The following is a 27,337-nucleotide window of genomic DNA, read 5'->3' on the forward strand; positions in this document are numbered from 1 at the left end:
TAAGGCATTGAAGAGTACCATGGCAGTGAGAATTTGTGGGTCCAAGATTTGGAAGAAGAGAAAGAGAAGATTGAGAAGTGAGCCTGGTGTTTGCCGTTACTTTTTCACCTAAGGTGAGTGCAAATTATAAAAGCAATGGCTTAAAAACTGAGTAGAGCTTTTGGCTATCTCATGGGGCTGAGGAGGCTGGGTCAAGGAAAGAGAGGCCCTAGTAAATGCCCCAGACTTTTGGTCAAGACCCTCAAGGAATACCCTAACTAAAAGTAAGGGTGAACTGTAAGGAAACTAGTTTTCACAAACACTTAAGTCCAGCTGTTAATATCAGATCCTGATTGGAATAAAGTGATTTGCCCTCAGCTTAGCTGTGGGCAGGAATACTTGCCTCTAAGTCTCTTCCTTAGAACACATTCTCTTTCCTCAGCCGGCTTGCACAAATTCAACTCATCCTAGAAAACACGCCTTCAGTGTGGAACACTGATACAGCAGAAAAAGATCTAGGGCGAATGAGCTTTGTATAGCCTAGGATTCAGTGTGGTCCTCTCTTCTACTCTTGTGTTATAGAGCTACCCCATCTCTTTCACCTTGCTTCTCCATGGGTGTTTTAGTTTGATTTGATAAACTATGTCATATGTGAGACTTTTTCTGTGACCTCTGCTTGGCTGACTTCAGTCTTTCTTTTGAAGCCACTGCTCACAAAGAATCCCCCCCCCCCCCAATTGCATCAAATTTAACAGTAACAATTATTTATCCCAAATTTTCGTTTAAGACCATTTATTGAGCGTAAAGCAACTATTTGTGTTTCATTTAATTTCTTAAAGGTTTTTGATACTGACCATACATTATCAGGTAAACAAGATGGGAGAGAACTAAATAAATAAATACCTCAGAAGCTTCCTCAAACGTGCTGCATGTGAATGCCTTAGACATGAGGCGCTGACTTCTAACACTTTTGTAATAATCCCTTAGCCTTCATTCCTTACATTATTCATTCAGTTAACCTGTATTAGGTAACAACACTGTGAGAGGCAAGAAATACACAGAGGTGAGCGAGGATCCATTGGCCCTGGAAGAGCTTCGAAGACAAGTTTGTAGGCATAACTTTGCATCTCAACCTGATAAGTACCGTTTCCCTGTCACTCCAGCGTGACTCTCTAACCTCTGCCTCTGTGAACCTCCTCAATCAGACCTTCTCCCTGACCCCGGACTCTCCACTGGTTCCGGGCTAACCGTTAGCATTTCCAGAGAAAGACGGTTGGAAGACTACATCTCCCAGCAGCCTCTGCAGCAGGGCGGTGGAGGGTGCGCGCAGGCGCGCGGTCCAGCCCCCGCGCGCAGGCGCATTGCGAACGCCGGCTGAGCTAGGTCTCGCTGTGCTGGGTGCGCGGCGGTCGAGAGCGAGGCCTGGTGATCACCGCCGAGGCGCGAGTCTGCTCTTCGAGGTTGTGTGCGGCAGAGGCACGGCGGGCGAGCGAGCGAGTCAGCGGCTTACCCCAGCAGTGGCACCGGGATCGGTTGCCTTAAGCCTGGTAAGTGCGGGGCCCCGGCGGCCCCCAGCCCCTCCCCCTCCCGCTGGCGGATCCGGCAGTCCTCAGCGGGACCCGGGAGAGGCCCGCGGCGAGGGCGGGCGCCGTCTGTGCTCGAGCTCTGGTTCCTGGGCCTGGGCGCTCGCGGCGCCTCCGTGCGTCACCGGCCCGGCTGTCCTAACGGCCGCGCGGCCAGCCTAAGGGAGGGTGGGGGCGGGGAGCGCTGGTGTGCTCGCCATCGGGAACCGCGGCCGGGGCGGGGCGGGGCGGCGGCGGGGCTGGAAGCGGCGCCGGGGACTGCGGGGCGCCGAGGCAGCGGGGCGGAGAGCTGGGAGCGCGGAGCCAGCGCCGCGGCCAGGCGCGAGCGCGCGGGGGGCGGGGGTGGGCCGCGCAGAGTGCTGTGACTGAGGCTGGAGAGAGCAGGGGGCGACGTGTAAAGATCCTAACCCGGGCAAGAAGGGACCGTCTCGGGAATTCACAAGTTACTGCTCCAGCCGGAGCCGGTGGTTTGGAGGGAGGTGGGGAGGTGGCGGGGGGCGGGGGTGGAGACGGACGACTGCAGTTTACAGATGTCATAACATGGGCCTGAAGAGGCTGACAGGGGTGTGGTAATTATAGGAATGACAGAACTTCGTCTGCACATAGCGTGTGTCAGTGGTGATGCGAGGGAAGCGGCGAAGTATTAGATTAAGCTCTAAAGGGGAGGGGAAAACAAGGATGACTGGAGTCACGGAAGTCGTCATGAAGGAATGTTTTAGGTTTGAATGGAAGTATTTAATGTTCCACTTTTGAGTGAACGACTTCAAAAGAATTGATTTTTAAACTTTAAGATTAGAATAAACAGTTTGGAAGTATTTTTTTCTAAAACATCCTATTAAATAATATTTCTAACTTTTTCAGTCCTTTTTTCCTTTAATAAACACTTCCTTCAGAACCCCTGTTTGTTTACAGGAGGCTTGTAGGTGATTCCTCCCCCTCTTGTTGCTTCAAAACTCATTCATGACTTTTTTTTCTTCTTCTTCTTGCATTTGAAATATTTTGAAAGTAATTCACAATCGCTTCTCTTTCCATTGTAAAGATTGAAGAGATGAAATTTTAACTTTTCAAAGGAAAGTGAGAATAAACTCTATTGTACTTTTGCTGAAATAATCTATTCTTGGAAGGCACTTTAATGTGTAATACCTGATTTAAGGTGGAGGATATGAGAGAACCTAAAGGAAGTAACATTTATTGAGCTCCTTTACAGGTATTTTGCTAAATGCTTTTAGTGTATTAAAGCATTTAATATTTAACTCTGAAGATGTTATTTTTTCCTTTCTACAGATTAAAGCTTTGAAGGTTAGAGAAGTTAAGTAACTTAAGGTCATCCAGCTCTTGTTGGAACCAGCCTTAGAACCAAAATCACTGCCATTTTAGAAATTATTTCTTCTTTCCTTTCATATTTCTTTGTTGTGTTTTCTTTATTTGGTCCATTAATTCAGCGAATTCTTGGAGTGTTCATGGAGTATGTGAGACTGGGGATGTAAATGTGATCAAGACACTGTTCCTGTCCTCATGGAATTTATAGTGTAGAGGGGAAGACTGACAAATAATGACTAAATATTGACTGCATGACATTTTATCAGTCATTACAATTGAGCAAAAACTATAGTAAATAGCAAAGGAAGTTCAGATGGACTCAGACAACAGAAACCTCCAGGAGTTTACAGTCTAGTGGGGAAACAAAACATATATTTATAAAAACCTAGAATAAACTAAGTGATAAAAATTAATGCCTCATCTGAAGTCAGAATATTTACATTATGTTACTTTAGGTCCTTGTAGAAGTTTCTTCACAGAACTATGAATTAATATTTTGCACTTTGATTTTTATCTAGTATTGGAACATTATTTATTTATTGATCCTTATAAAATAGAAACCTTAGAGAAAAATTCTTTTTAAGACCCCCGTAATACATTTTTGTCTTTTCTTTCTTTGGGTTTTAAACAAATGACTGCTTTTATTAGATCGTTTGTATTTTGTAAGCCATCCTATTTCTCTTTATGCTTTGGCTGTGAGGAGGTTCAGAGCTGTGTTCAGTGTTGGTAATTTTTATAATTTTTATTAGCCTCAACTATGTTATATGTTATGTCAGATAGTCTGGAATTGCTCTCAGTTGTTTCCTGGACTATTTGTTGTTGTTGTTCTTTCTTTCTCTTGATTCTTTTACCTTTTCCCTCATTTCAGAATAGGGATTATATATTATTTTTATTTCCATTATTTTAGGATAATATTTATTGAATTAGATGATAAAGCCTTGATGATTTATGATTTTGTATTTTTAAGTCTGTCAGATTGTTTCTAGACGTACGTATGAATACTTTGTATAAAATCAATTAAGACTTTTGGCCATGTAAGTAAAGATGACTGACAGTGATAAAGATAATTCCCCATTACTCTCTTTAAGATTTATGTACTTTGCAAGGTATTCTGAATTTAGCCATAATAATGGAAGAAAACATTGGAAATGGTAAACAATTAAATTAGCCGATTAAGGCTGATTTCACTCTATTCTTGCTGTAGTAAGCAGGAGGTGGCCCCAGGCCAGCAAGGGGCCAGATAGGACCCTGGTAAAAAATTTTGAGGCCTTGCAGTGAAAGGGCAAGAATGAAGACTGATGGAACATACAGTTTTTTTGTTTGTTTTTAAAGATGATATAACCCTACAAGACAGATGTAAGTGATAAAATGGTTCTGATCTAGTGTAGTAGACTAATTGGGACAGTTCCTGAAAGCAGGCAGTAATCCAGAATGTGGATAATAGGGATAATCTACTTCACATAGCAAGAATAATGCTGCCCTTCATATACAAAGATAAGTCTGCTTACTCATCATGATTGATTTTCCAGCATGAGGAGGGATATGTGCTGAGTTGTCCATGAGTCTCTGTACTCTCTGACCAACAAGGCTGCTTGGGAACAGAATGGGAGTTTGTAGCTAGGAAAAAGAAGACAAGCAGAAGGTACTAACATTTATTGATGGATCAAGCACTACATCAGGTACTTTCACTTAATTATTGTAAAAGCACTTTGAGAAGGTGAGGTACATGTAGAGGGTAGTTAGGTAACTTGTCCTACTTCACAGAGTAAGTGGTAGAGTTAGGATTCAAACACAAGGCTATTTGTACAATGTTAACATCAAACATTAGAGCTTGATTTTGTCTTGGTTTGCAGTTCATTCTCTCCAGCAGAACAAACTAAAAATGTAGTTTGTTTAACATCATGAAATGATATTGTGAAGACCTAATTTACTGAAAGCTGAAAGGCTGTATGAGTTCCTTGCTTTATTGCCATTAAAAAATACAAATTTTAAATTAGAATAATATGTAAAAAACAACTGTCTTCTGTCCCAGCCTCTGCACTTTGGAGGCTACCATTTTCTTTTAGCTATTTCCTCTTTCATATTTATGAATCATTTGCTTCTCTTGCTATTTCTTGATATACCAGTTTTGGACATTATCTATTGACTTTTGTCCACACATATGTACATTACCTCTCCCATCCTTTCAATATAATTATCACAGGTGTTTCTTTTTTTCTTTATTTTATTTTTTACATAAAAAGTTCAGTAAAAATTGGATAAAGTAAAGTGATTTTAAGCAGTAAATCAATCTTAACGGCATAGCACAAGGCTGGCTGAAACCACAAGGCACCCTGCCTTGGAATATTTACATGATAACACATTAAACCTTGCAGGAGAACTTAAAACATTCTTACAAAGTCTTCCTTTATCACAGGTGTTTATTAAGTTATCATTCAGTTATAACAAATATTTATAGCTGAACCATGCAATGTATTGTATCATTTCTTCTCTTAACCAGTTTGGTTTTTCCAGGAGTAATACCTTTTTTCCCCCTTCTGTATCCATGAGACAGCTATCCTGGAACCTCTGTCCTTTTAATGCAATCTGGACTGGTTACTTTTTAGGCCTGCTTCACAGCTGTTATCCTGGAACTTCTCTTTATGTCACCCTTAAAACTCTCAATGCCCTTCTCTCTACTGGATTTCCTATTTTCCATATTTTCTTAACTTCCAGAGGAAGGGTACCTGGGAAGGAAAAACCTTCTGAGATCTTGCATGATTAAAAAAAAAATCTATTCTACCTTAACATTTCATCAATAATTTGAGTATAAATTTCTAGGCTTAAAAAGTTTGGAAGTCATAGCTCTGTTGTTTTCTGCATTCTAACGTTGCTGTTGATGTCCAAAGCCATTCTCATTCTTGATTTGTGTGTGACCTTCCCCATCTTTCCTCCAATCTCTAGAAGCTTTTAGGATATTATTTTTAACCCCTAATGTGCCTAGATGTGGTTCTTTTTTCATTTAAGGGCACTCCATGGACCCTTACAAGCTGGGAATTCATGTCCTTTAGTTTTGGGAAATTTATTTTATCATTAATATTATTTTGGGGGGTACTTTAGGTAAAAGAGTTGTAGAGTTAATTAGCTTTCCAGTTCTTGACACTATCATCAGACTATACAAGTTCCTTTAAATTTTTCATTTCTGAGCCCTACTTCCAGTACCCTTTCTAGCAGGCAGTCATTGCATTGTGGTTGATAACATTCCTTGATTATATGTGAATCATTGTGAAATATGTAGTGGGTGGGGTGTGTGTATTTAGTTTATATATTGTTACAGACTTTGTTCTGTTTCTTAGTCTTTTTCACTCAGCATTGTTTTGGAGACCTTTCTGTTTTGTTGTGTGTACATATAATTGTGTATAATGTGGAATTCCAGTATACATCTACTACATTTTACTTTTCATTCCCTAATCACTGACACCTGAGTTGACTTTCTGGCATCACAAATAAACTGTGGTAAATATACTCTTCCTTGTGCATCCTTATGGACCTCTGTAAGAAGTTGTCTGAGATATATCCAGGAGTGGGATTCTTGAGTCAATGAATTCGAGAACTAGTTTATGCTCTTACTAGCAATGGAGGAGGGTTCTTGTTTGCCCACATCTTTGCCAGTATTTGGTTTTATCTAACTTTCTAATTTTTATTAGTCTAATAAGTATAAAGTAGTATTGTTTTAATGTACATTCTCTGATAACTAATGAGTTTGAGCATCTCTTGTATCCCTTCAGGTTTTCCCTTTTGATAATTGTCTGTTTTGTCCTTTTCTCTATCTTTCCTTTGGGTTTCCTGTCTTTTTGGTTTGCAGGAGTTCCTTGTGAAGGTCTGTTTTAGGATGAAAATATCTTCTCTATGCCTGTCATCTTTGTGCTAGTTTTGTCCATGGTGTCTTTCACTGAATGAATATTCTAAATTTGGTGCACTGTTTCTTTAATAATCTTCCTCATCAACTTTTTCTCTCTTGGAATTTGGATTACTAGGTATTAGAGTTCTTAGTTTGTTCTTTTAATTTTCTTTTCCTTCCTATTTTCCATCACTTAGTCTCTTTGTTCTGTTTCCTGAGAGATTTCTTCAGTGTTAATCTTCCAACCTTCTGTTGAATTTTAAGCTCCTATCCATAGTTTTAATTTCCTAGAGCTCATTCTTATGGTATCTTTGCATTGTTTTATAAACACTATAATCCTTTTAAGGATAGTAATACTAGTTGGGTTTTTTGGTAGGTTTTTTGGTACCTTTCATTGCTCTACTTCTTTTAAGTTCCTTTATTTCATTGCAGTCTTTTCTCTATAGAGGCTTTTCTCAGATGTCTGGTAAACTTAAGGTTGTCCATTCATATTTAAGAGTGAAGTGTTAAAAACTGAATTGGAAACTCTATAGGTATGGCTTGTTAAAGAGTGGGCAGTTTTGGGATGTGTTTGAGCCTACATGACTACCAGTCTAAAGGGTGGGCAGAGTTGCTGGTGGCCTTTTATAGGGGGAGAGGACTCACAGTTCTCTTATCTTGGCCTGGTTGGTTTCCTTGAGAGAGAGTGCCTCCAATCTCTTACCTAAATGCTATGTTCCGAGAACTTACCTTAGAAAAGGAGCTGTCATTCTCACTGTTAATTGTGCTTGTGTAATCCTGTGTATACCTCACTAGTGTCCCATGAGTCTCTAGTTTTTTCAGAGTAATCCTCTCAACATCTGTAGGGCTTTGGGGAGGGATGGTTGCCTGGCTGGGCACAAGGGAGGAGGAAGTCTGGGTGTGATGGCTATTTTGTAGACTTAGAACTAGCCTTCCAAAAAATGTGACAATGAGTATATATATGTTCATGTATAACTGAAAAATTGTGCTCTACACTGGAATTTGACACAACATTGTAAAATGACTATAACTCAATAAAAAAAAATGTTAAAAAAAAAAAACTAGCCTTCCAATTTTTAGTCCCATTCCTTACTCTCCCTTCAGAAAAGCCTGTGGGGGCCTCCTGCCTTTGAAGCCTCCTGCTTGTGGGCAGTATGAATCAGCTTCTTTGCAGGTGCTTAGGCTTCAGAGTGTTCTACTTTGCTAGTAAAATACCATTTGACAATCTGTTTTCACAGCTTCTAAAAAGTTTTTGACATCTCATCTATAACCTTTGATTCTCTCCTTTCCTGTTCCATATTTGTAATTCATCCCTTTAAAAAAAGTATAATTTTGTGTAGATTAATCTACCAAATCCATCATTTTATTTCTTCACATAAACTCTATATTTTCTGGCGTGTCCATTCTTTCCATGCCATTTGAGTGCTATGTGCTCAGTATTTTGCTTAGTATAGAAGGTTAAAATTAAATTTCTGAGCTTTGAGGCAGGGTGGGTATAGCTCAGTGATAGAGCACATGCTTAGCATGCATGAGGTCCTGGGTTCAATCCACAGTACCTCCATTAAACAAAAAAAATTGCTGAGTACTGAGATGTTAATGTTTTGGGAAGAAAACTCATACATCCTGTATAATTCTTAATTTAAAATATGAAAACTCATATAAATGTATGTGTAATAATATAGAACTTATTAAATTCAGTAATGGATATGAATCAGATAAAGGCAGATTTGCTCTTTTTTTTTATCATGAAGGAAACCTTTATGCTATTTTGGGGGAAAGATTTATCTTAAATCCAACTATAAGGAGAGAGGTAGTTTTTCTCTTTGATTAAAAACTTAGACTATTCAATCAGAACTTTGATGAAAGAATAGCATGTTGAGTTGATGAAATTCCAGCCAAGAATAAAGAAATACAGTGTTTCAGTTAGGCTGGGAAGGCTCATGGTAGTAAATACATGCTTTCAGCTTTACTTTTTGGAAGTTTTTCTTATTGTGTAATTAGTCTATTGCTTACTGAAGAAAATTTGGGGGATAAAGACAAATCATATTAATACCCATTTAATGTTTTTGTATTCTAATTCAAGTTATGAAATATTTTTAAAAGTATAGAAAATAACGTAGATTGGAGTTTTGTTCCCACCACCCAGATTTTTCATGCGTTAGTGTTCTGTTTTTCTTATTTCTCGGTATATTATGATTATGTCCCAGAGACAAACCCTTGCTTTATAGTTTTTAGGTTTCCGATTTTTCACTGTAACAGTCACGTTGCTGTGAACATTCTTACATATACTGCTGATTTTATTTCCTTCTGGTACATTCCAAAAGTGGAATTACTGAATCCTAGGGTGTAAATTCCCCAAATCCTTGGTAAATATTTTCCTTTAAATGTTTGGATATTGAGAGTGTCTTTGGGAAACCTTGCAAGTTGGGAACCCATAGATACTAGAAGGTGAGATCAGAATTCAGGGTCAAAGTTTATAGTAAATTTTGTAGCGGAAAAAGGTCTGAAGCTGGGACATGAAAGAAAATTAGGGATTTCTATTAGATTGTTGAGGTTAGAGCTATCAAATTTATCAGAGATGAGTGCCTATGAATCATGTCTGCAGCATTGACTTCTCACAGAAGAGGCTTGTTGCAGGGTTTTTCAAACTGTGCCCCCATTGAACACTAGAATGTTGTCACTAAAATAAAGATAACTAATTATTTTACAGGGAAAAAATGTGTCAGATATTTTAAGTTTTATTTTTCATCCCTAATTTTTATTAAAATCTTTTAAAGGGATCTGCTACTACTATCTGACTTAGAAGTTGATAACAAATTAATGAGTGTAAGCTATAGAGCTCACCTATAGAGCGTGAGCTTGCACCTCCCTATTTTTTGATCAGAAAATAAAGCTTTCAAGAAAATATTCACATATGAACTGAAATTTTTTTATGCTTTATGTTTAAGTTGATAAATCCATAACTTGCTTCTTTTGTAGTCATACTTTCTTGTGGTTTTGGCTTTTTAATATTAAATGTACATCATGTTTTCTAATAAAATTATGCTTAATTTATATGGTGGAACTAAGTATGTTAGCATTTTATGGTGTTCCACAAATATTGTGGATGTTAAACATTCAGAATAGTTAGCATGTGTTTGAGGTTTACTGACTGTTTGGATTGACTCCACACACTCAACATAAACCATTTTGAATATAATAGAAATATAGAAAGATCTATACTCAGTGTGTTTTGTGTATACATTGGTGGAGGACAGAGAGAGTATTGAATGAATCAAGGCCAAGGGAGCTTGTGGAACAAAAAAGTTCAATTTTTTTAAGAGACTTTATTCTTTTAGAGCAGTTTCAGGTTCATAGAAATTAAGCAGTTCAAGAATTAAGCAGAAAATACAGTGTTCACACATAGCCCTCCCCACCCACACATATATACTCCCCTACCCTCAACATCCCTCATCAGTGTGGCATATTTGATACAATCAGTGAACCAACATGAGCACGTTATTACCAACTAAAGTCCATAGTTTACATTGGGGTTCATTCTTGGTGGTGTACATTCTGTGGGTTTTGACATATGTTTAGAGACATGTGTCAACCATTATGCTATCATTCAGAATAGTTTCACTGTCTCCAAAATCCTCTGTGCTCTGCTGTTCATCCCTCCCATTCCTTAGACCCCTGGCAACTGCTGATCTTTTAACTCTCCAGTTTTGCCTCTTTGAGAATGTCATAAAGTTGGAGTCATACCCATGTGTTTTCAAAAAGCTCTCAATGTGACAAATATAATACCCCCCTCAAAAGAGGAGGGGAAGAGGGTATTAAGTAATCAGTCTCATTTATAAATACTGATTTAGAAATTTTTTAGGAGGGGAGTTAGGTTTATTTATTTTTATTTATTTATTTAAGATAGGTACTGGGGATTGGACCCAGGACCTCGTGCATGCTAAGCACACACTACCACTGAGCTATACCACTGATTTAGACATTTTTAAGAAAATACTAACAGATAGAATTAAAAAGAATGATACACTGTGACCAAGTGTGTTTATTCTGAGTCAAAAATCATTCATTATTAAGAAATGTATTAATATCTCACTGTATTTAATATGTCAGAGGAGATAAACTGATCATTTTAATAACTGCCAAAAAGACATTTGGTATAATTCAACACACATTTCAGATTTTAACACTTTAGTAAAATAGGTATAGATGTGTGGACCATAGATGTGATTTTTTTTTTAAGTATATTAAAAGAATACTGTGACACAACTGGAGCTCTTATACACTGCTTGTAGGAATGCAGGATGTTACAGCCACTTTGGAAAACAGTTTGACAATTTTTTGTAAAGTTAAACATACACTTATCATATGACTCAGCAGTCTTACTCTTAGGCTTTACCCAAGAAAAATGAAAACATTTATCCACGCAAAAACCGTATGTGAATGTTTATAGTGGCTTATTCATAATCACTCAAAACTGCAAACAATCCAGATGACTATCAACTGATGAATAGATGAACAAATTGTGGAATATAATAGAATACAATTCAGCAACAAAAAGAGTCATTTACTGGTAGATGCAACAGTATGGGGGAATCCCAGACTAGTTATTAGTGAGTGAAAAAAGCTGCACTTGAAAGGCTACATGTTGTGTGGCTCCATTTATTTGGCATTCTGGAAAATGCAAAATTGAAGGGCAGATCGCCTGGGGTTGGGAAAATGGATTTATTAGAAAGGGGCCTGTCAGAATTTTCTGTAGTGAGGAAAAGATTCTCTGTCTTAATTGTGGTGGTATTTACTTAAATGGCATATTTTACTGTATGTAAATTATACCTCAATAAAATTGAGCCTTTAAAAAAACTTCATTATCAAGAGTGTCAACTGAAAGTATCAAACACAGAATTCAGTGGCTGGCTTTAAAAAACTAATATGTAGTAATAAGTAATTTCCCTGTATTCAGACAGTAGCCAGTTAGAATATAATGAAAGGAAACTTCACATATATCATTGTAGCAAAAAAGATAAGTGTAAATACATATTTAATTTCTGACCAAGAAGACCCAATATTGTAAAAATGTTTCCTTAATCTATAAATTGAATGCTATCTGAATATCAAAGGACTTTCTTTTTCTCTTAACAAGACAGAAAAGATTATCTGGACCAAGGGTTCTCAAATTTTTTGGTCACAGAACATTACACTCTTAACAGATACCCTGAAGAAAGAAAACTTTTGTTTATGTTATTATTGTGTATCTGTTAACATTTACCATATTAGAGGTAAAAATAAAATTTTGAAACACAGGAATACACAGCAGACATTCCATGAGGCATCAAAGTGATCATGCCGTCACATCACATCTGAAAAACTTAAGAGTGAATATGAACAAAGCACATAACTAGTAGTAGTATGAAAATAGCGTTCATGAGAAGCATTTTTTTTTTTCACATATCATATTGTCAAATACGGGAAAATTTAAATTGGTCCTGGATTAGCAGCGGTGGTGATGGGGAACTGGAACATTCATATTCACTAGTACATGGGGGCAATATTTTAGAGGGAACTTTGACAATATTAAAATTTTAAATTAACATACTTTTGACCTTGAGGTTTCACTGTTTAAAATTCTTTCATAGGTTTATTTGTGAAACATATGCAAATATAGGAAGGATAATTTAGTTACAGCCTTGTTTGTGGTAGACAATTGGAGTCAAGCATAATTGTCATTGATGCATAGGATCTGGTTATGGTACAAAAGTTAATTACTATATTGTTAAAAATGATAAAACTCTATAGGTGTTGGTATGGAAAGTTGTCCAGAATTGAGCAAACTGCAGAACTGTGTGTGTACAATAAAAATCAAAAGGATATGTGTATGTATAACCAATTCTTGAAAGAATATACAGAGAACTTGATGGTGGTTACCGTTAGAAACAAGGGGAGGTACGGTTTCATTTTTTTCCGTTTATACCTACCCATACTGTTTGGATTTTGTGTGTGTGTGAAATGTTTTGAAATTCAAAAGCACAAGTGCAGTGTATGAATGGTGGAAATTTTTAGAGTGTTGGAGTCATTTGTGAGTTTCTGGATATCAAAATGTAACTAAAAAAGTAAGACAGGACAAGAGGCCCTGGCATTTCCTTATGTATACCTACTCCTTTTAAAGAACAGTTGCTCTGATCACACATGGCTTACTGCTGTTCCTTATCAGTTGTTCTTTTTAATGTCTGTGCCTTTATTTTGTATTCTGCCCTGTTTTGTGGGTCTTTCTCTTTCGGCCTCAACTGATGAAATCCTGTCTATTCTTCGTAAGCTAGCTGAAACACCATCTTCTCAATGAAGCCTTCTCTGATCATTTTAGTCAGAAGAGATTTTTTTTTTTTGAATCTCTGGAGCTATTTAAAGCCATTTCTTCATTACACAAATATCAGGTGTGAGCTATATATGGGTCAGTGGAGGTATGCTTTCATATGTTACTTTTCATTGCCGTATAAGGTATTATCTCCACAGTGCAATAAGGAAACCAAGATTCACAGAAGTTTAGTACCTTCCCTATATTATTATGCTAAGAAGTAAATTTGAAAACAGGGTTTTAAGGCCAAACCTCTTCTCTGGACTTACTTCTTATGTCACTTTAATAAAAAGCAAGTGAATAATTAATCTTTTTGTGAACATTTCTTTCCTTTAGATTTTTTTTATTTTTAAGATTTTTGAAATAAATTCAAGCTTACAGAAGTTTCTAAAAGTGTACAAAGCCCTCCTGTTTACCTACTGCCCACATTCCACAATTGTTCATTTTACTTTTTACTCCATTTGCTTTATCATTTACTCTCTCTATGTATATGTGTACTGTGTTCCCAACATTGTCTTTCCGTAACTGCTTGCCCTTCTAGCTCCTTGTTGAATCTAGGCTTCCAGTTACTTAAGTCTTATTAGTTTTGTTAAAGTCTTGTTAAATTTTATCCAGGTCTTGCTCTGTTACTATAGGCTTTCTCCTTCTTTTAACCTAAAACTTGAATTTGGTTATCATTGCTATTATGCTATATTTGATCTTTCAGAACCAAAATGCTGCCTGTTTCAGGAATCCCATTCTTCTCTGTGTCATTTGTCAGCACCATTAATTATGATTCCTTCAGAATTACTTGCAAATTCTCATCTGCATTGCACCAGTCTCTTAGTCTAATAAAAGCCCAGTGTGACAAAATACTGCTGGATATATTATTAGTCTGCTTGTGCTATCGTTAAAAAGCATCACAGATTGGATGGTTAAAACAACAGAAATTCATTTTCTCACAGTTCTGGAGGCTAGAAGTCCAAGATCAAAGTTCCAATGTTACGGAAACGACAGTCCAGTCAAGAAACAAGCACCACTCGGAGGGTTGGAGTACTCAGATGTATTACGCCGGCGGGCTCAGAGGGGCTTCTGCTCCAAAGCTCTGAGCACCTCCAAGATGTGCGCATGAGGTTTTATAGGGTGAAGTACAAGCTTGGGGTATTAGGCCAATAGGCATGGAACAGCTTTAGCAGCATTATCATCACAAAAGTGGAGGTGGGGAGGCAGCAAACCAACATTCCAAAGCCAGATATGTATCTTTGAAAACCCAGCTGGCTAGCAAAAAAACATGAACAGCAAAACAACACTGATTAACCTAGATTTACAAGTTAGTCTAGCAGAACTCAGATCAGTATTCCAGTACTTAGATTTGTGAGTTATCTTGTTAGCCCAGCCCAGCCTGTCCTTCACATTCCTAGACTTGTGAGTTATCTTGTTAGACCAGCCAGGCTTTTCCTTCACACCAACAGGGTTGGCTTCTGATAAGGTCTCTCTTCCTGGCTTGCAGATGACCACTTTCTCTCTGTTTCCTCACATGACTTTTTCTCTGAGCACATGCAGGGGTTGAGGGTGTAGAGATATATATATAGAGGGAGGGGGAGGGGAAATATCTCTGGTGTCTCTTCCTCTGATAAGGACACCAGTCCTTTTGGATTAGGGGCCCACCCTATGACCTCATTTAACCTTAATTATCCTTGAGCCTCCTGAATCCTTACCTGTAAAGGGTGAGAATAATAATTTTGCCCTATAGGTTTTTTAAGAGATCCTGCTAAAATAGATGATGTGACACAGCACATTATAGATCAGTGATTCTCAAACCAGGCTTGCATCAAAATCATCTTTTTAAAAATAACTGTTCCCGTGACTTTCATCCTGATAGCATAAGGAGCTCTGCAGACCCACTCCTTTGTACAACTGGGGAAAACTATTAAAAAACAACTATTTAGAGCTTTGGAAATGGTCCTAAGGCATACAATAAATGCAGAGCTTCCAGCTGGAGGGAAGGTTTTCTTCCTGGGAGGAGCAGGACATTGGGATGTCTCATCCTGCCCCCAGCTGCCTGCTGCTTAGGCTAAGTTCTAGGTAAATTTGTTGGAAAGGAAGGGGACTGGACTACTGTTTGTCCGGTCTCCACTTGCAGAACAGAAACTGTTGGGAACAGAGCTGCTGAGCATACTAGGGGACAGATCATCTTTTCCCTGTCTTATAAAATGGTGGTTCCACATCAGGAGAGACAAGCTGAGAAGACTTCAGGCTTGTATCTACCCCCTATCAAATACTCAGTTCCTATGGGTGTCACTCAAAAGAGTGGCTGTTGTCCACACCCCCATCTTTAGAGCCCTGGTTCAGAGATTTGCTTGTGGGTAGAGGAGAGAAACAGGTCATAAAGCAGATGGCCCCTAATCTCTTCCTCAAGGAACGACTTTGCTTACATTAGAGCTGGAGAGGTTCAAACCAGGTAAGAACTGGGATAAGAGACAGCTGGAAGGAGCATTCCTAGGGACAGAGTGAATGTCAGACACTGACCTGAAACTACTCCTTCGAAGGAGCCTGAATTTGGTTGGATTCCTCTGTAGAGCAATTTATTACTGAGGTCATTGTTTAAAACAGTACAGCAATCTAACTGACAGTGGAAGTTAATAGCTCGGTGTGGTCAGGGAGAGAGACAGAGTCCTACCAAATTACAGCTACGGCAAGTTGACTGTGGGCATATCCAGGCTCTGCCACCTCTGAGGACCAACACGAGAGGGGGAGGGTGTGGGATGGAAAAACAGACTTCTTTAAAATAATCTAGCAAATTACTGTGCAAATAAACAACCAAAAATAGAAAACCTCTAGGGGACCGGGCAATACCCAGAGTTGCCTCAATACTTTATAAGATGTTGAGTTCCCAATAAAAAGGTGAAATATGTGCAAACAAAAACTAGAAGAGTGTGGCTACTACACTGGAAAAAAAGGAGACAATAGAAACTGCCTGTGAGGGAGACCAGATGTTGGATTTAACAGAAATAAACTTTGAAGTAACCAGTATAAATATGTTCAAAGAATCAAAGGAAACCTTGATTAAAGAAGGGAATATGTGATGATAACTCATATCAAATAGATACTGTCAATCAAGAGACAGATTCTAAAGAGGAACCAAATGGAAATTGTGGAGTTGAAAAGTAACATAACTGATGAAAAATTAATTAGAGGGGCTCAAAGGTAGATTTGAAGTGGTAGAGGAAAGAACTAGTGAACTTGTCAATAGATCGGTAGAAATTTAAGGAAGAGAGAGAAAAAAATGAATAAAATTGAGAAGAGCCTCAGAGAAATGTGGGGCACCATAAAGTGCATGGTAGTACACATAATGAGAATACCAGAAGAGGGGAGAAAAAAAGGAGAAAAAAGTATTCAAGAAAATAATGGCAGAAAACTTCTCAAATTTATTGAAAAACACTGACCTACATATCCATCCACAGAACCCAAAGAACTTCAAGTAGGATTAATGTAAGAAAACCTACAAATGGACATATCAGAGTAAAAATGTTAAAAATCAGAGACAAGAAGAAATCCTTCAGAGCAGCAAGAGAAAAACAGCCGGTTATTTACTTGTAATGGAACCCTGATTAAAAAAAAATAATAATAACTGCTGACTTTTCATCAGAAACAATGGAATACAGAAGGTTGTGGAGTAATATATTTGAAGTACTCAGAGACAAATACTGTCAACCAAATTTTTGTATATCCAGCCAAGCTATCTTTTAAAAATGAAAGTAAATGAAGAGTTTCCTAGATTATAAAAACTGAGAGACTTTTGTTACTAGCAGACTTGCCTTTCAAGATTGCTAAGGGAAATTCTTTAGGCTGAAAGCAAGTGACCCCAGATGGTAATTTGAATCTATATGAACAAAGAGCACCAGTAAAAGTAATTGTGCAATTTTAAGAGAGTATATAACCACATTTTTTTTCACAAAACATTTAAAAAGCAGTTGTGTAAAATAATGTATATATTATATTCTTGGGCCTATAGAAATGTAATATATTTGTAATGTGTCTGCCAGTAACAGCTCAAAGGAGGTGAGTGGAAGCAAAACTATGTTAAGCTAAGGAAGTGACTGTAGATGATAAAGAAATAATTATAACTATGTTATATTTATACCATTAATATGTATATTATACCATGTAATATGTATAACAAAAGTATTATAGAGGAAAGGGAGTAGAATTATATAGCATAACATTTCTGTATCTCACTGGAATTAACCTAGTATAAATCATGCTGATTCTTGCAAGTTAAAGTGTATATGTTAAGTTCTTGAGCAACTGCTGAGGGGAAAACAAAAAATACAGTGAAAAAGTCACTAAAAAAATTTAAATACTTCATTAGAAAATAATTCACTTAATGCAGAAGAAAGCAAAAGTAATAAAGGAACAAAAGACATGAGGCAGAAAATGAAAAATGAAAAAGCAGTCATCCTTCCAGCTATATCAATAATGATACTAATATGAATTGATTAAATAATCTAATTAAAAAGGCAGAAATTGTCAGGCTGGATCTAACCATATGCTCTCTACAGGAGACACACTTTAAAGATACAAATACATTGAAGGTATAAGGATGTAAAAAGATAAACCATACAAACAACAACCACAAGAAAGCTGGAGTGGCTATACTAATAACAGAAAAAAATAGACTTTAAAACAAAACATGTTATGAGAGAGGAAGAGGGACACTTTATAGTGATGAAAAGTTCAATCCACTAGATATATAAAAGTTATAAATATGTATGAACCTAGTAATAGCACCAAAATATATGAAGCAGAAACTGACAGAGATGAAGGGAGAAATAGTTCAGTAATGACTGGGAGACTTCAATACTGCACTTTCAATAATGGACAGAACAACTTGACATAAGGTCAGCAAGGAAACAACAATATAAACCAACCAGACCCAGCAGATATGTATAGAACACACCACCACCCAGCAGCAGCATAATATATATTCTCAAGTGCATGTGGGACATTTTCCAGGTTAGACCATATGCTAGGCCACAGAATAAACCTTAATATATTTAAAAGGTTTGAAATAATACAAATGATGTTCTCTGACCACAATGAAAAGAAATCAGAAATCAACAACAGAAAGAAACTATTTGTTTCTTTGGGGGAACTCACAAATATGTAGAAATTAAGGAGCATACTCCTAAGTAACCAGTGGGTCAAAGGAAGAAAAAAAAGAGAAATCAGAAAATACTTTGAGATAACATGAAAATGAAGTTACTACCTAAGAAAACTTAGGGAATACAGCTAAAGCTGTGCTTAGAGGGAAACTTCTAGAAATAAATGCCTATATTAAGTGTCTCCAATCAATAACCTAACCTTCCACATTAAGTCAAAAGAAGAGTGAAGTAGAAGGAAGGAAGTAATAAAGATTAGGGTAGAGATTAATGAATTAGAGAGTGAAAAAATGATAGAGAAAATTGAGGAAACCAAAAACTGTTTCTTTGAAAACATCAACAAAATTGGTAAACCTTGGGTTAGATTGACAAAAAAAGAACAGAAGACTCAAATTACTAGAATCAGAAATGAAAGAGGGAACATTATTGGTTACCTTATAAAACTTAAAAGAATTATAAAGGAATACTATGAATAACTATATACCAGTAAGATACATAGCTTAGATAAAATGGACACATTTTTAGCAAGATAAAACCTACTGAAACTGACGTAAGAAACAATCTAAATAGACCTATAACAAGTGAAGAGATTGAATTAATCATAAAAGTACCCACAAAGAAAAGCCCAGGCCTACATGGCTTCACTGCTGAAGTCTATCAGACATTTAAAGAGGAATTAGTACTATTTGTTCACAAACTCTTTCAAAAAATTGAAAGAGGGGAGGATACTTTTCAACTTATTTTATAAAGCTAGTTACCCTTATGCTAAAGACATCACAAGAAAAGTACAGACCAATATCTCTTGTGAATATAAACACAAAAATTCTCAAAATGCTAACAAACTAAACTCAGCAGCATATAAAAAGATTTATACACCATGACCAAGTGGCATTTATCCCAGAAATGTAAGGTTGGTTTAAATTTCATAAACCAATTATGTACTATATCAGTAAAATAAAGAAAAAAGTTACATAGTCTTTGCAAAAGATGCAGAAAAATTTGACAAAATACACCTTTCACTGACAAAGACACGAAAAAAACTAGGAATAGAAAGGAACTTCAGCATGTTAAAGGACATCTATGAAAAAAATCCAAAGGTAACATGATACTTGTTGATGAAAGACTGGATGCTTTCCCCTAAGATCAGGAATAAAACAAGATTGTCTGCTCTCTTCCACTTCTATTTGACATTGTATGGAGGGTCTAGCCATGGCAGTTATGCAAGAAAAAGAAAAGGCACCAAGATCAGAAGAAAAGGGAGGAGGGTATAGCTCAGTGATAGAGTGTGTGCCTGGCATGCATGAGATCTTGGATTCAATCTCAAGTACCTCCACTAAAAAAATGGATTAAATAAACTGAATTACTTCTCCCCCAAAACAAACAAGCAAACAAAAGATTGGAAGAAAAGGAGCAAAACTGTCTCTGGCAGATGACATGATCTTGTATGTAGAAAATCCTTAAGAATCCACTAATAAAGTGTTAGCATTAATAAGCAAGTTCAGTTCAGCAAGGTTGCAGGATACAAAATCAATACATAAAAATTGATTTTATATAGACTTGGCATGAACAATCCAAAAGTGAAATTAAAATAATTCCATTTACAATAGCATCAAAAATATTAAAATACTTACGTGTAAATTTAACAAAAGAAGTGTAAAACACTCTGAAAAATATAAAACGTTGTTGAAAGAAATTAAAGATCTAAGTTAAAAAAATTTTGTCTTCATAGACTGAAAGATTTAATACTAAGATTGGCAGTACTCCCCAAATTAATCTCCAGATTCAGTGCAGTTCATATCAGAATTTTAGGTGACTTCTGTGTAGACATTGACGGATTGACTCTAAAATTCACATGGAATAGTGGTGTACCCAGGTAAGCCAAAACAGTCTTAAAAAAGAATAAAATAGTACTCATACATTCCTGATTTTAAAACTTACTGCAGAAATGGTAATCCAGATTGTGTGGAATTGGCAAAAGGATACACATACACAGATCAATGGAAAAGAATTGAAAGTTGAGAAATAAAACCATATATCTGTGACTGATTTTCAAACAATAGTGTTAAGACTATTCAGTGGAGAAAGAATAGTCTTCTCAACAAATAGTGTTGAAACGACTGGTGGCCATATGCAAAACAATCACGTTGGACCCTTACCTCATACCATATACAAAAATTAACTCAAAATGGATGATAAACCTAAATGTAAGAGTTAGTTAAAACTTTAACCTCTTAGGAGGAAACTTAGAGTTAAGATGGCACTAAAATCATTGAGCAGCAAAAGGAAAAATAGATTAATTTGGGTTACATCAAAATTAAAGACTTTTTGTGCTTTAAAGTACACCATCGGGAAAGTGAAAAGACATCTTAGTGGAAGTATGGAAGAAAATATTAATGAGTCATATATGATAGGAACTTATATCTAGAATAAATAAGGAACTGTTACAACTTAATGGTAAAAAGACAACCCAATTTAAAAATGGGCAGAGAATCTAAATAGACATTTTGGGGGAAAGATATATAGTTGGCAAAAAAAGTAAGTTAAAAGACATCTAGCCCACTAAGATGGCCAGAATCAAAAAGTTGTGATACTTTGCTGTACACCTAGAACTAACACAATATTGTAAATAAGCTATACTTCCAAAAAAAAAAAAAAGTGATAGTAGGTGTTGGCCAGGATGTGGAGAAATTGGCAACCCTTGTGCACTGCTGGTGGGAATGTAAAATAATGCAGTCACTTTGGAAAAAGCTTGGCAGTTCCTAAAATGATTAAACAGAGTTACCATTTGACCTAGCAGTTCCCCTCCCAGGTTACATACCCAAGAGAAATGAAAACCTGTGTCTACATAAAAACTTGTCTACAAATGTTTATGGAGGCACTATCCATAATAGCAAAAAGTAGGAAGAATCCAGCTGTCCATTATTTGATGATTGGATGGATATAATGGGGTATAACCATACAGTGGGATATTATTCAGCCAAAAAAGGGGTAAAGTACTAATAATATGCTGCAACACGGATGAACTTGTAAAATATGCTAAGTGGAAGAAGCTAGGCACAGAAGATCACACATGATTCTATTCATATGAAATGTCCAGAATAGGAGTGGTAGCTTTTTGAGGTGATGAAAATGTTTTAAAAAAAAATTGACTTGTGATGGTTGCATATAGCTGTGAATATACTATAAGATGTTGAATTGTACACTTTAATAAAGCTGTTAAAGTAAACCGTTTGACATTCTTATCCATTGGTTCTGGGCATGTATATGTTTAAAAGTCTGAACTATTAAAATAACAGAGCTCTTTATGGTAAGCTAAGGTCCTTCCCTCATTTTTGTAGAAATCATGACTACCCCAGGAAAAGAGAACTTTCGCTTGAAAAGTTACAAAAATAAGTCCCTGAATCCTGATGAGATGCGCAGAAGGAGGGAGGAAGAAGGGCTGCAGTTACGTAAGCAGAAAAGAGAAGAGCAGGTAAGTCCTTTACTCTCATTTATTTCTCTTAAAGAACTTAGTGTTCCATTTTAATACTGACATCACCTTCCTTTATTTTAGTTTTAACAGTGTGTGATACATATTGTGTGTATATGCATATATCCCCCTCCCAACTATAAAATCAACATCTTTTAGGGATAGGGGAGTGGATGTAATGAAAAGTAGAATGCAAGAATGAAGAAATCTCTCAGGTTCCCATGTTATCAATATAACCACTGTTTAACATTTTGGCCTTTTTTTTTTTTTTTTTTAGTCTATTTTACTTTTCTAAAGTTACAACTTCTTTAAGATTTTATGTGTATGTTTGTTAATGAATTCTCAAGTGACCAACAGAACATTGCTATTCATTCTAAATTTTAATTTGAAAATTTGTAAACATGTACAAAAATACAGAGTAGTTAATGAACCTCATAAGCCCATACTTTGGGTTCAGTAATTGTCAGCAATTTTCTATACTTGCTTCATGTCTGTTTGTCTATCTTTACATTCTTTATTGTATAGTATTTTATTTTATTTTTCTTAACACCTTTATTATGGTATGGTTCCTGTACAGTAAACTACACATATTTCAGATGTACAATTTGAAGAATTTTGTTAGGTGTGTATACCCCATGAAACCACCTCCACAATCAAGATAGCTAACACTTCCATCACTCCCCTAAAGGTGCAAGTTTCAAATTGCCAATGTATCCCTTCCCACCTCCTTTATGCCCTGGTAAACATAAGTTTGTTTTCTATGTTTGTGAGTCTGTTTCTGTTTTGTAGGTAAGTTCATTTGTGTCCTTTTTTTAGATTCTACATATAAGTGATGTCATATGGTATTTTTCTTTTTCTGACTTACTTTACTTAGAATGACGATGTCCAGGTCCATCCATGTTGCTGCAAATGACATTCCTTTTTATGGCTGAGTAATACTCCATTGCGTATATGTACCACATCTGCTTTATCCAGTTATCTGTTGATGGACATTTGGGTTGTTTCCATGTCTTGGCTATTGTAAATAGTGCTGCTGTGAATATTGGGGTGCATATATCTTTTCAAATTATATTTTTCTCCAGATATATGCCCAGGAGTGGGATTGCTGGATCATGTGATAAGTTTATTTTTAGTTTTTTAAGGAATCTCCATACTGTCCTCCATAGTGGCTGCACCAGTTTATATTCCCAACAGTGTAGGAGAGTTCCTTTTTCTTCACATTCTCTCCAGCATTTATTGTTTGTGGACTTTTTATTGATGGCCATTCTGATTGTGAGGTGACATCTCATTGTAGTTTTGATTTGTTTCTCTAAAAATTGTAGTTTCTCTAACAATTAGTGATATTGAGCATCTTTTCATGTGCTTGTTGGCCATCTGGATGTCTTCCTCAGAGAGATGTCTATTTATGTCTAATGTGCATTTTTTGATTGGGTTGCTTTTTTTTTGATATTAAGTTGTATGAGCTGTTTGTATATTTTGGAAATTAATCCCTTGTCATTCACAATATTTGCAAATATTTTCTCCCATTCTGTAGGTTATCTTTTCATTTTGTTGATAGTATCCTTAGCTGTGCAAAAGCTTTTAGGTTTAATTAGATCCCATTTGTTTATTTTTGCTTCTATTTCCATTACTCTAGGAGCTGGTTTGAAAAAAAAATATTGCTGTGATTTATGTCAAAGCATGTTCTACCTATGTTTTCCTCTAGGAGTTTGATAGTATCTGATCTTACATTGAAGTCTTTAATCCATTTTGAGTTTATTTTTGTATATGGTGTTAGAGAATGTTCTAATTTCAGTCTTTTACAGGTAGCTTTCCAGTTGTCCCAGCACCACTTGTTGAAGAGACTATCTTTTCTCCATTGTGTATTCTTGCCTCCTTTGTCATAGATTAATTAACCATAGGTGCATGGGTTTATTTCTGGACTTTCTATTCCTGTTCCATTTATTTATGTGTCTCTTTTTGTGCCAGTACCATACTGCTTTGATTACTGTAGCTTTGTAGTGTAGTCTGAATTCAGGGAGTGTGATTCCCCCAGCTCCATTCTTCCTTTTCAAGACTGTTTTGGCTATTTGGGGCCTTTTGTGTTTCCATACAAATTTTAACATTTTTTGTTCCAGCACTATGAAAAATATCATTGGTAATTTGATAGGGATTGCATTGAATCTCTATATTGCCTTGGGTAGTATGACCATTTTAACAATACTGATTCTTCCAATCCAAGAACTCGGTATATCTTGCCATCTGTTTTTGTCGTCTTCAGTCAGGTCTGAATATAACCACTAGCCTACGCATCATACTTGGCATAAAGCCATTTGAAGATATAGTAGTGGCACTCTGCCATTAACAGTGTTTGTTTTACTCTGTTTCTTCTTGGTAACAGGGATTTCGTGTTATTAGACTTCATTGAAAATTTATATAAACAAAATAAGGTCTTCATATTCACCTGCCTGAAGAAAAATGCTTTACAGCCTTAATATATCAAGTGGCAAGTATTGCCCCTCTTATCTGACTAGAAATGTTTGTAGTTGAAATTCTAACACCTTCATTGTATGAGATCTGAAATTGTGCTAGGACTTTGGTAAGTTTCTGTGCTAAGTTTCTGGAATATTGCTCTATTTAAAAATCTTAATTTTATCATTTCATGTGTGCCATCTTATGTAGGGAGAACTGGTAAAACCAATCAGACTTCCTTTTTTTTCTTTTTCTTTCTTTTTTTCTTTTTTAATTTAATTAATTAATTTATTTATTTTACTTTATTTTATTGAGTTATAGTCATTTTACAATGTTGTGTCAAATTCCAGCGTATAGCACAATTTTTCAGTTATACGTGAACATACATACATTCATTGTCACATTCACTTTCGCTGTGAGCCACCACAAGATCCTGTGTATATTTCCCTGTGCTACACAGTGCAATCTTGTTTATCTGTTCTACATTTTGAAATCCCAGTCCCTTCCCACCCCCCCAATCAGACTTTTTAACATCACAGCAGTACTTGTTTCATGCCTAATTTGTAAAATAGTGACCATCAGTAAAATACAGATTCGTGTAGGTGCTGTTTATGTTTCCACAGTTGCTTTGTCATCTATCGGGAAAAGTCACAGGCTTTAGGCCAGCTGTTCAGCTAGATTTGAGGGTAGTACAGGAGTTGATCCTGTCAAGAACGCAAAAGATAACTGCACTTTTAGAGCTTTCCCTTTAGCAGCCAGCACTTAATATGTGTTCTTTAGGCAGCACTGTATAAATGACCTTTGTTTATTTGACACCAGCAGACTGAACTAAAATTTACTTATTTAGCAAAAAATTTTACTAGTTGATGTCATTCCAGTTGAGCCAGTCTTGTAATTTTTCATGAATAAAAAGACAGGCACTTTACATTTACTATTAAAATATTTTGAAATAAGCTAACGCAGTATGAGTAGGTAACAGTGCTGCTTCATAAAAACCATAGTGATGAAAAATAGAGGCTTGCTTGAAGTTTTTAGTTACAAGAAATATCTTGTGAAGTAAGCAAGGGGTTATTATTACTATTTTTTGTGACAACATGGATGGACATTGAAGGCATTATGTGGAGTGAAATAAGCCAGACAAATACTCTATGATTTCACTTACATATGGAATCTAAAAACAAAAAAATTAAAAAAACCAAACTTGTACTCAGACTTGTGGTTGCCAGAGGCAAATGATTAGGGGAGGGAGAATTGGAAGCAGGTAGTAGTAAGAAGGTACAAACTTCCAGTTATAAGATAAATAAGTGTTGGGGATGTAATGTACAACATGACTATAGCTAACACTGGTGTATGATATACAGGAAAGATGTTGAGAGTAAATCCTAAGGGTTCTCACCATAAGGAGAGATTTTTTTCTTTCTTTTTATTGTATCTGTATGAGAAGATGGATGTTAGATGAACCTGTTGTGATCATTTCACAACATATGTAAATGAAATCCTCATTCTGTACACTTTAAACTTACATAGTGATGTGTGTCAGTTAGGTTGAGAAACTGGAGCAATCATGTGTATCCCAGTAGTGCATCAGAAAAGACCTCACAAATTCCTTAAAAAACTAAAAATAGAGTTACCATATGATCCAGCAGTATCTGTGCGCATGTATCTGCACGAAAATATAATTTTAAAAGATACATGCACCCATGTTCATAGCAGCACTATTTAGAATAGCCAAGACATGGACGCAACCTAAATGTCCATTGACAAATGATTGGATGAACACACACACATACATACACACACACTGCTGGAATACTAATCAGCCATAAAAGAGAATGAAATAATGCCATTTGCAGCAACATGGGTGGACCTAGAGATTATCATACTAAGAGAAATAAGTCAGACACAGAGAAAGACAAATACATGATATCACTTATATGTGAAATCCAAAAAAATGACACAAATGAACTTATTTGCAAAACAAAGAGACTCACAGAGAAAACAAACCATTACTAAGGGGGAAAGCAAGGGGATGGATAAATTGGGAATGTGTGATTAGCAGAAATAAACTACTATATACAGAATAGATAAACAGCAAAGCCCTACTGTATGGCACAAGAAATTATATTCAATAGCTTGTTATAATGAAAAAAATATGAAAAAGAATATATGTGTGTGTAACTGAATCACTTTACTGTACACTAACAGAACATTGTAAATCAACTGTACTTCAAAAAAAAAAAAGTGGGGTGTCTAGTGTTTGAATATTGAACTCCATTTTGGTAGAATTACTTTAGTAATAGTCTTTTATTTTTCAGTTATTCAAGCGAAGAAATGTTGCTACAGCAGAAGAAGAAACAGAAGAAGAAGTTATGTCAGATGGAGGCTTCCACGAGGCTCAGATTAATAACATGGAGATGGCACCAGTAAGTAGGATAATGAAAGAAATTCTTTTTACTCTTTTTCTGACGAGGCTTCGATCTCTTTTGGGGTTTAAACAAATGGTTAGATGGCTATAAAAAGTACTTGGCATTTCATATTTAAAAGGAAGCCATATACCTAATCTCATGATTCATTAAATGTTTATTATATTTTGAATAACATGTAGTTAAACAGAATTAACTAAATTAGGAAGAATAATTTGGCTATTAAAACTTAAAAAGATAATCATAAAATAAAATTATTCCTTAAGAGTTGAATACTAAGGGATGCTTTAAAGGAAGTCCCAGTTTGTTACTCATTTCAGTTACAAAATTGGACATACTCACATGACTTTAAAAATTTGCTCTGTGTTGCCACTATTGGAATTTTCTGTTGCAACCCATTTTGTAACATTGAGGTTACATAAACAGATAAAAATTATGCTTTATTTATATGGATCACACTTCTCTAGATTTCTAGCTTATTATGATCAGTTGTATAATGTTTTAGTATATATATATGTACATGGTTTTCAAAACAAGAAAAATCTCTTCTACCTCAGTCACCCAGGTTCTTTCCACACTGGCAACCACTGTTATTAGATTCTTACTTACTCTTTTTAAGAAAAATCCCCCCTCCTTTTTAGGCGGCAAATGGTAGCATATCGTGCACAGTATTTTATAGATCTTTCTCTTTTTTTATGTCATGTATCTCCAGTTTTTATGGACCAATTTTTTGGAATTAGAACAA

The 27,337-nt window shown here is 36.1% G+C and overlaps 1 protein-coding gene across 1 annotated transcript in view; it reads left to right on the top strand.

Moving 5' to 3' along the window:
• The first annotated feature begins 1,328 nt into the window (after positions 1–1,328).
• Positions 1,329–27,337, top strand: part of KPNA1 (karyopherin subunit alpha 1) — a 56,388-nt gene continuing 30,379 nt past the window's right edge. The window contains exons 1-3 of the mRNA XM_031454746.2: positions 1,329–1,526; positions 21,588–21,721; positions 26,485–26,592. Of these exons, the coding sequence (XP_031310606.1) occupies positions 21,593–21,721; positions 26,485–26,592 (237 nt within the window). The 5' untranslated portion in view covers positions 1,329–1,526; positions 21,588–21,592. The remainder of the gene's footprint in view (positions 1,527–21,587; positions 21,722–26,484; positions 26,593–27,337) is intronic.

This window comes from Camelus dromedarius, chromosome 2, assembly GCF_036321535.1.
Source record: "Camelus dromedarius isolate mCamDro1 chromosome 2, mCamDro1.pat, whole genome shotgun sequence".
NCBI classification, from domain to species: domain Eukaryota; kingdom Metazoa; phylum Chordata; class Mammalia; order Artiodactyla; family Camelidae; genus Camelus; species Camelus dromedarius.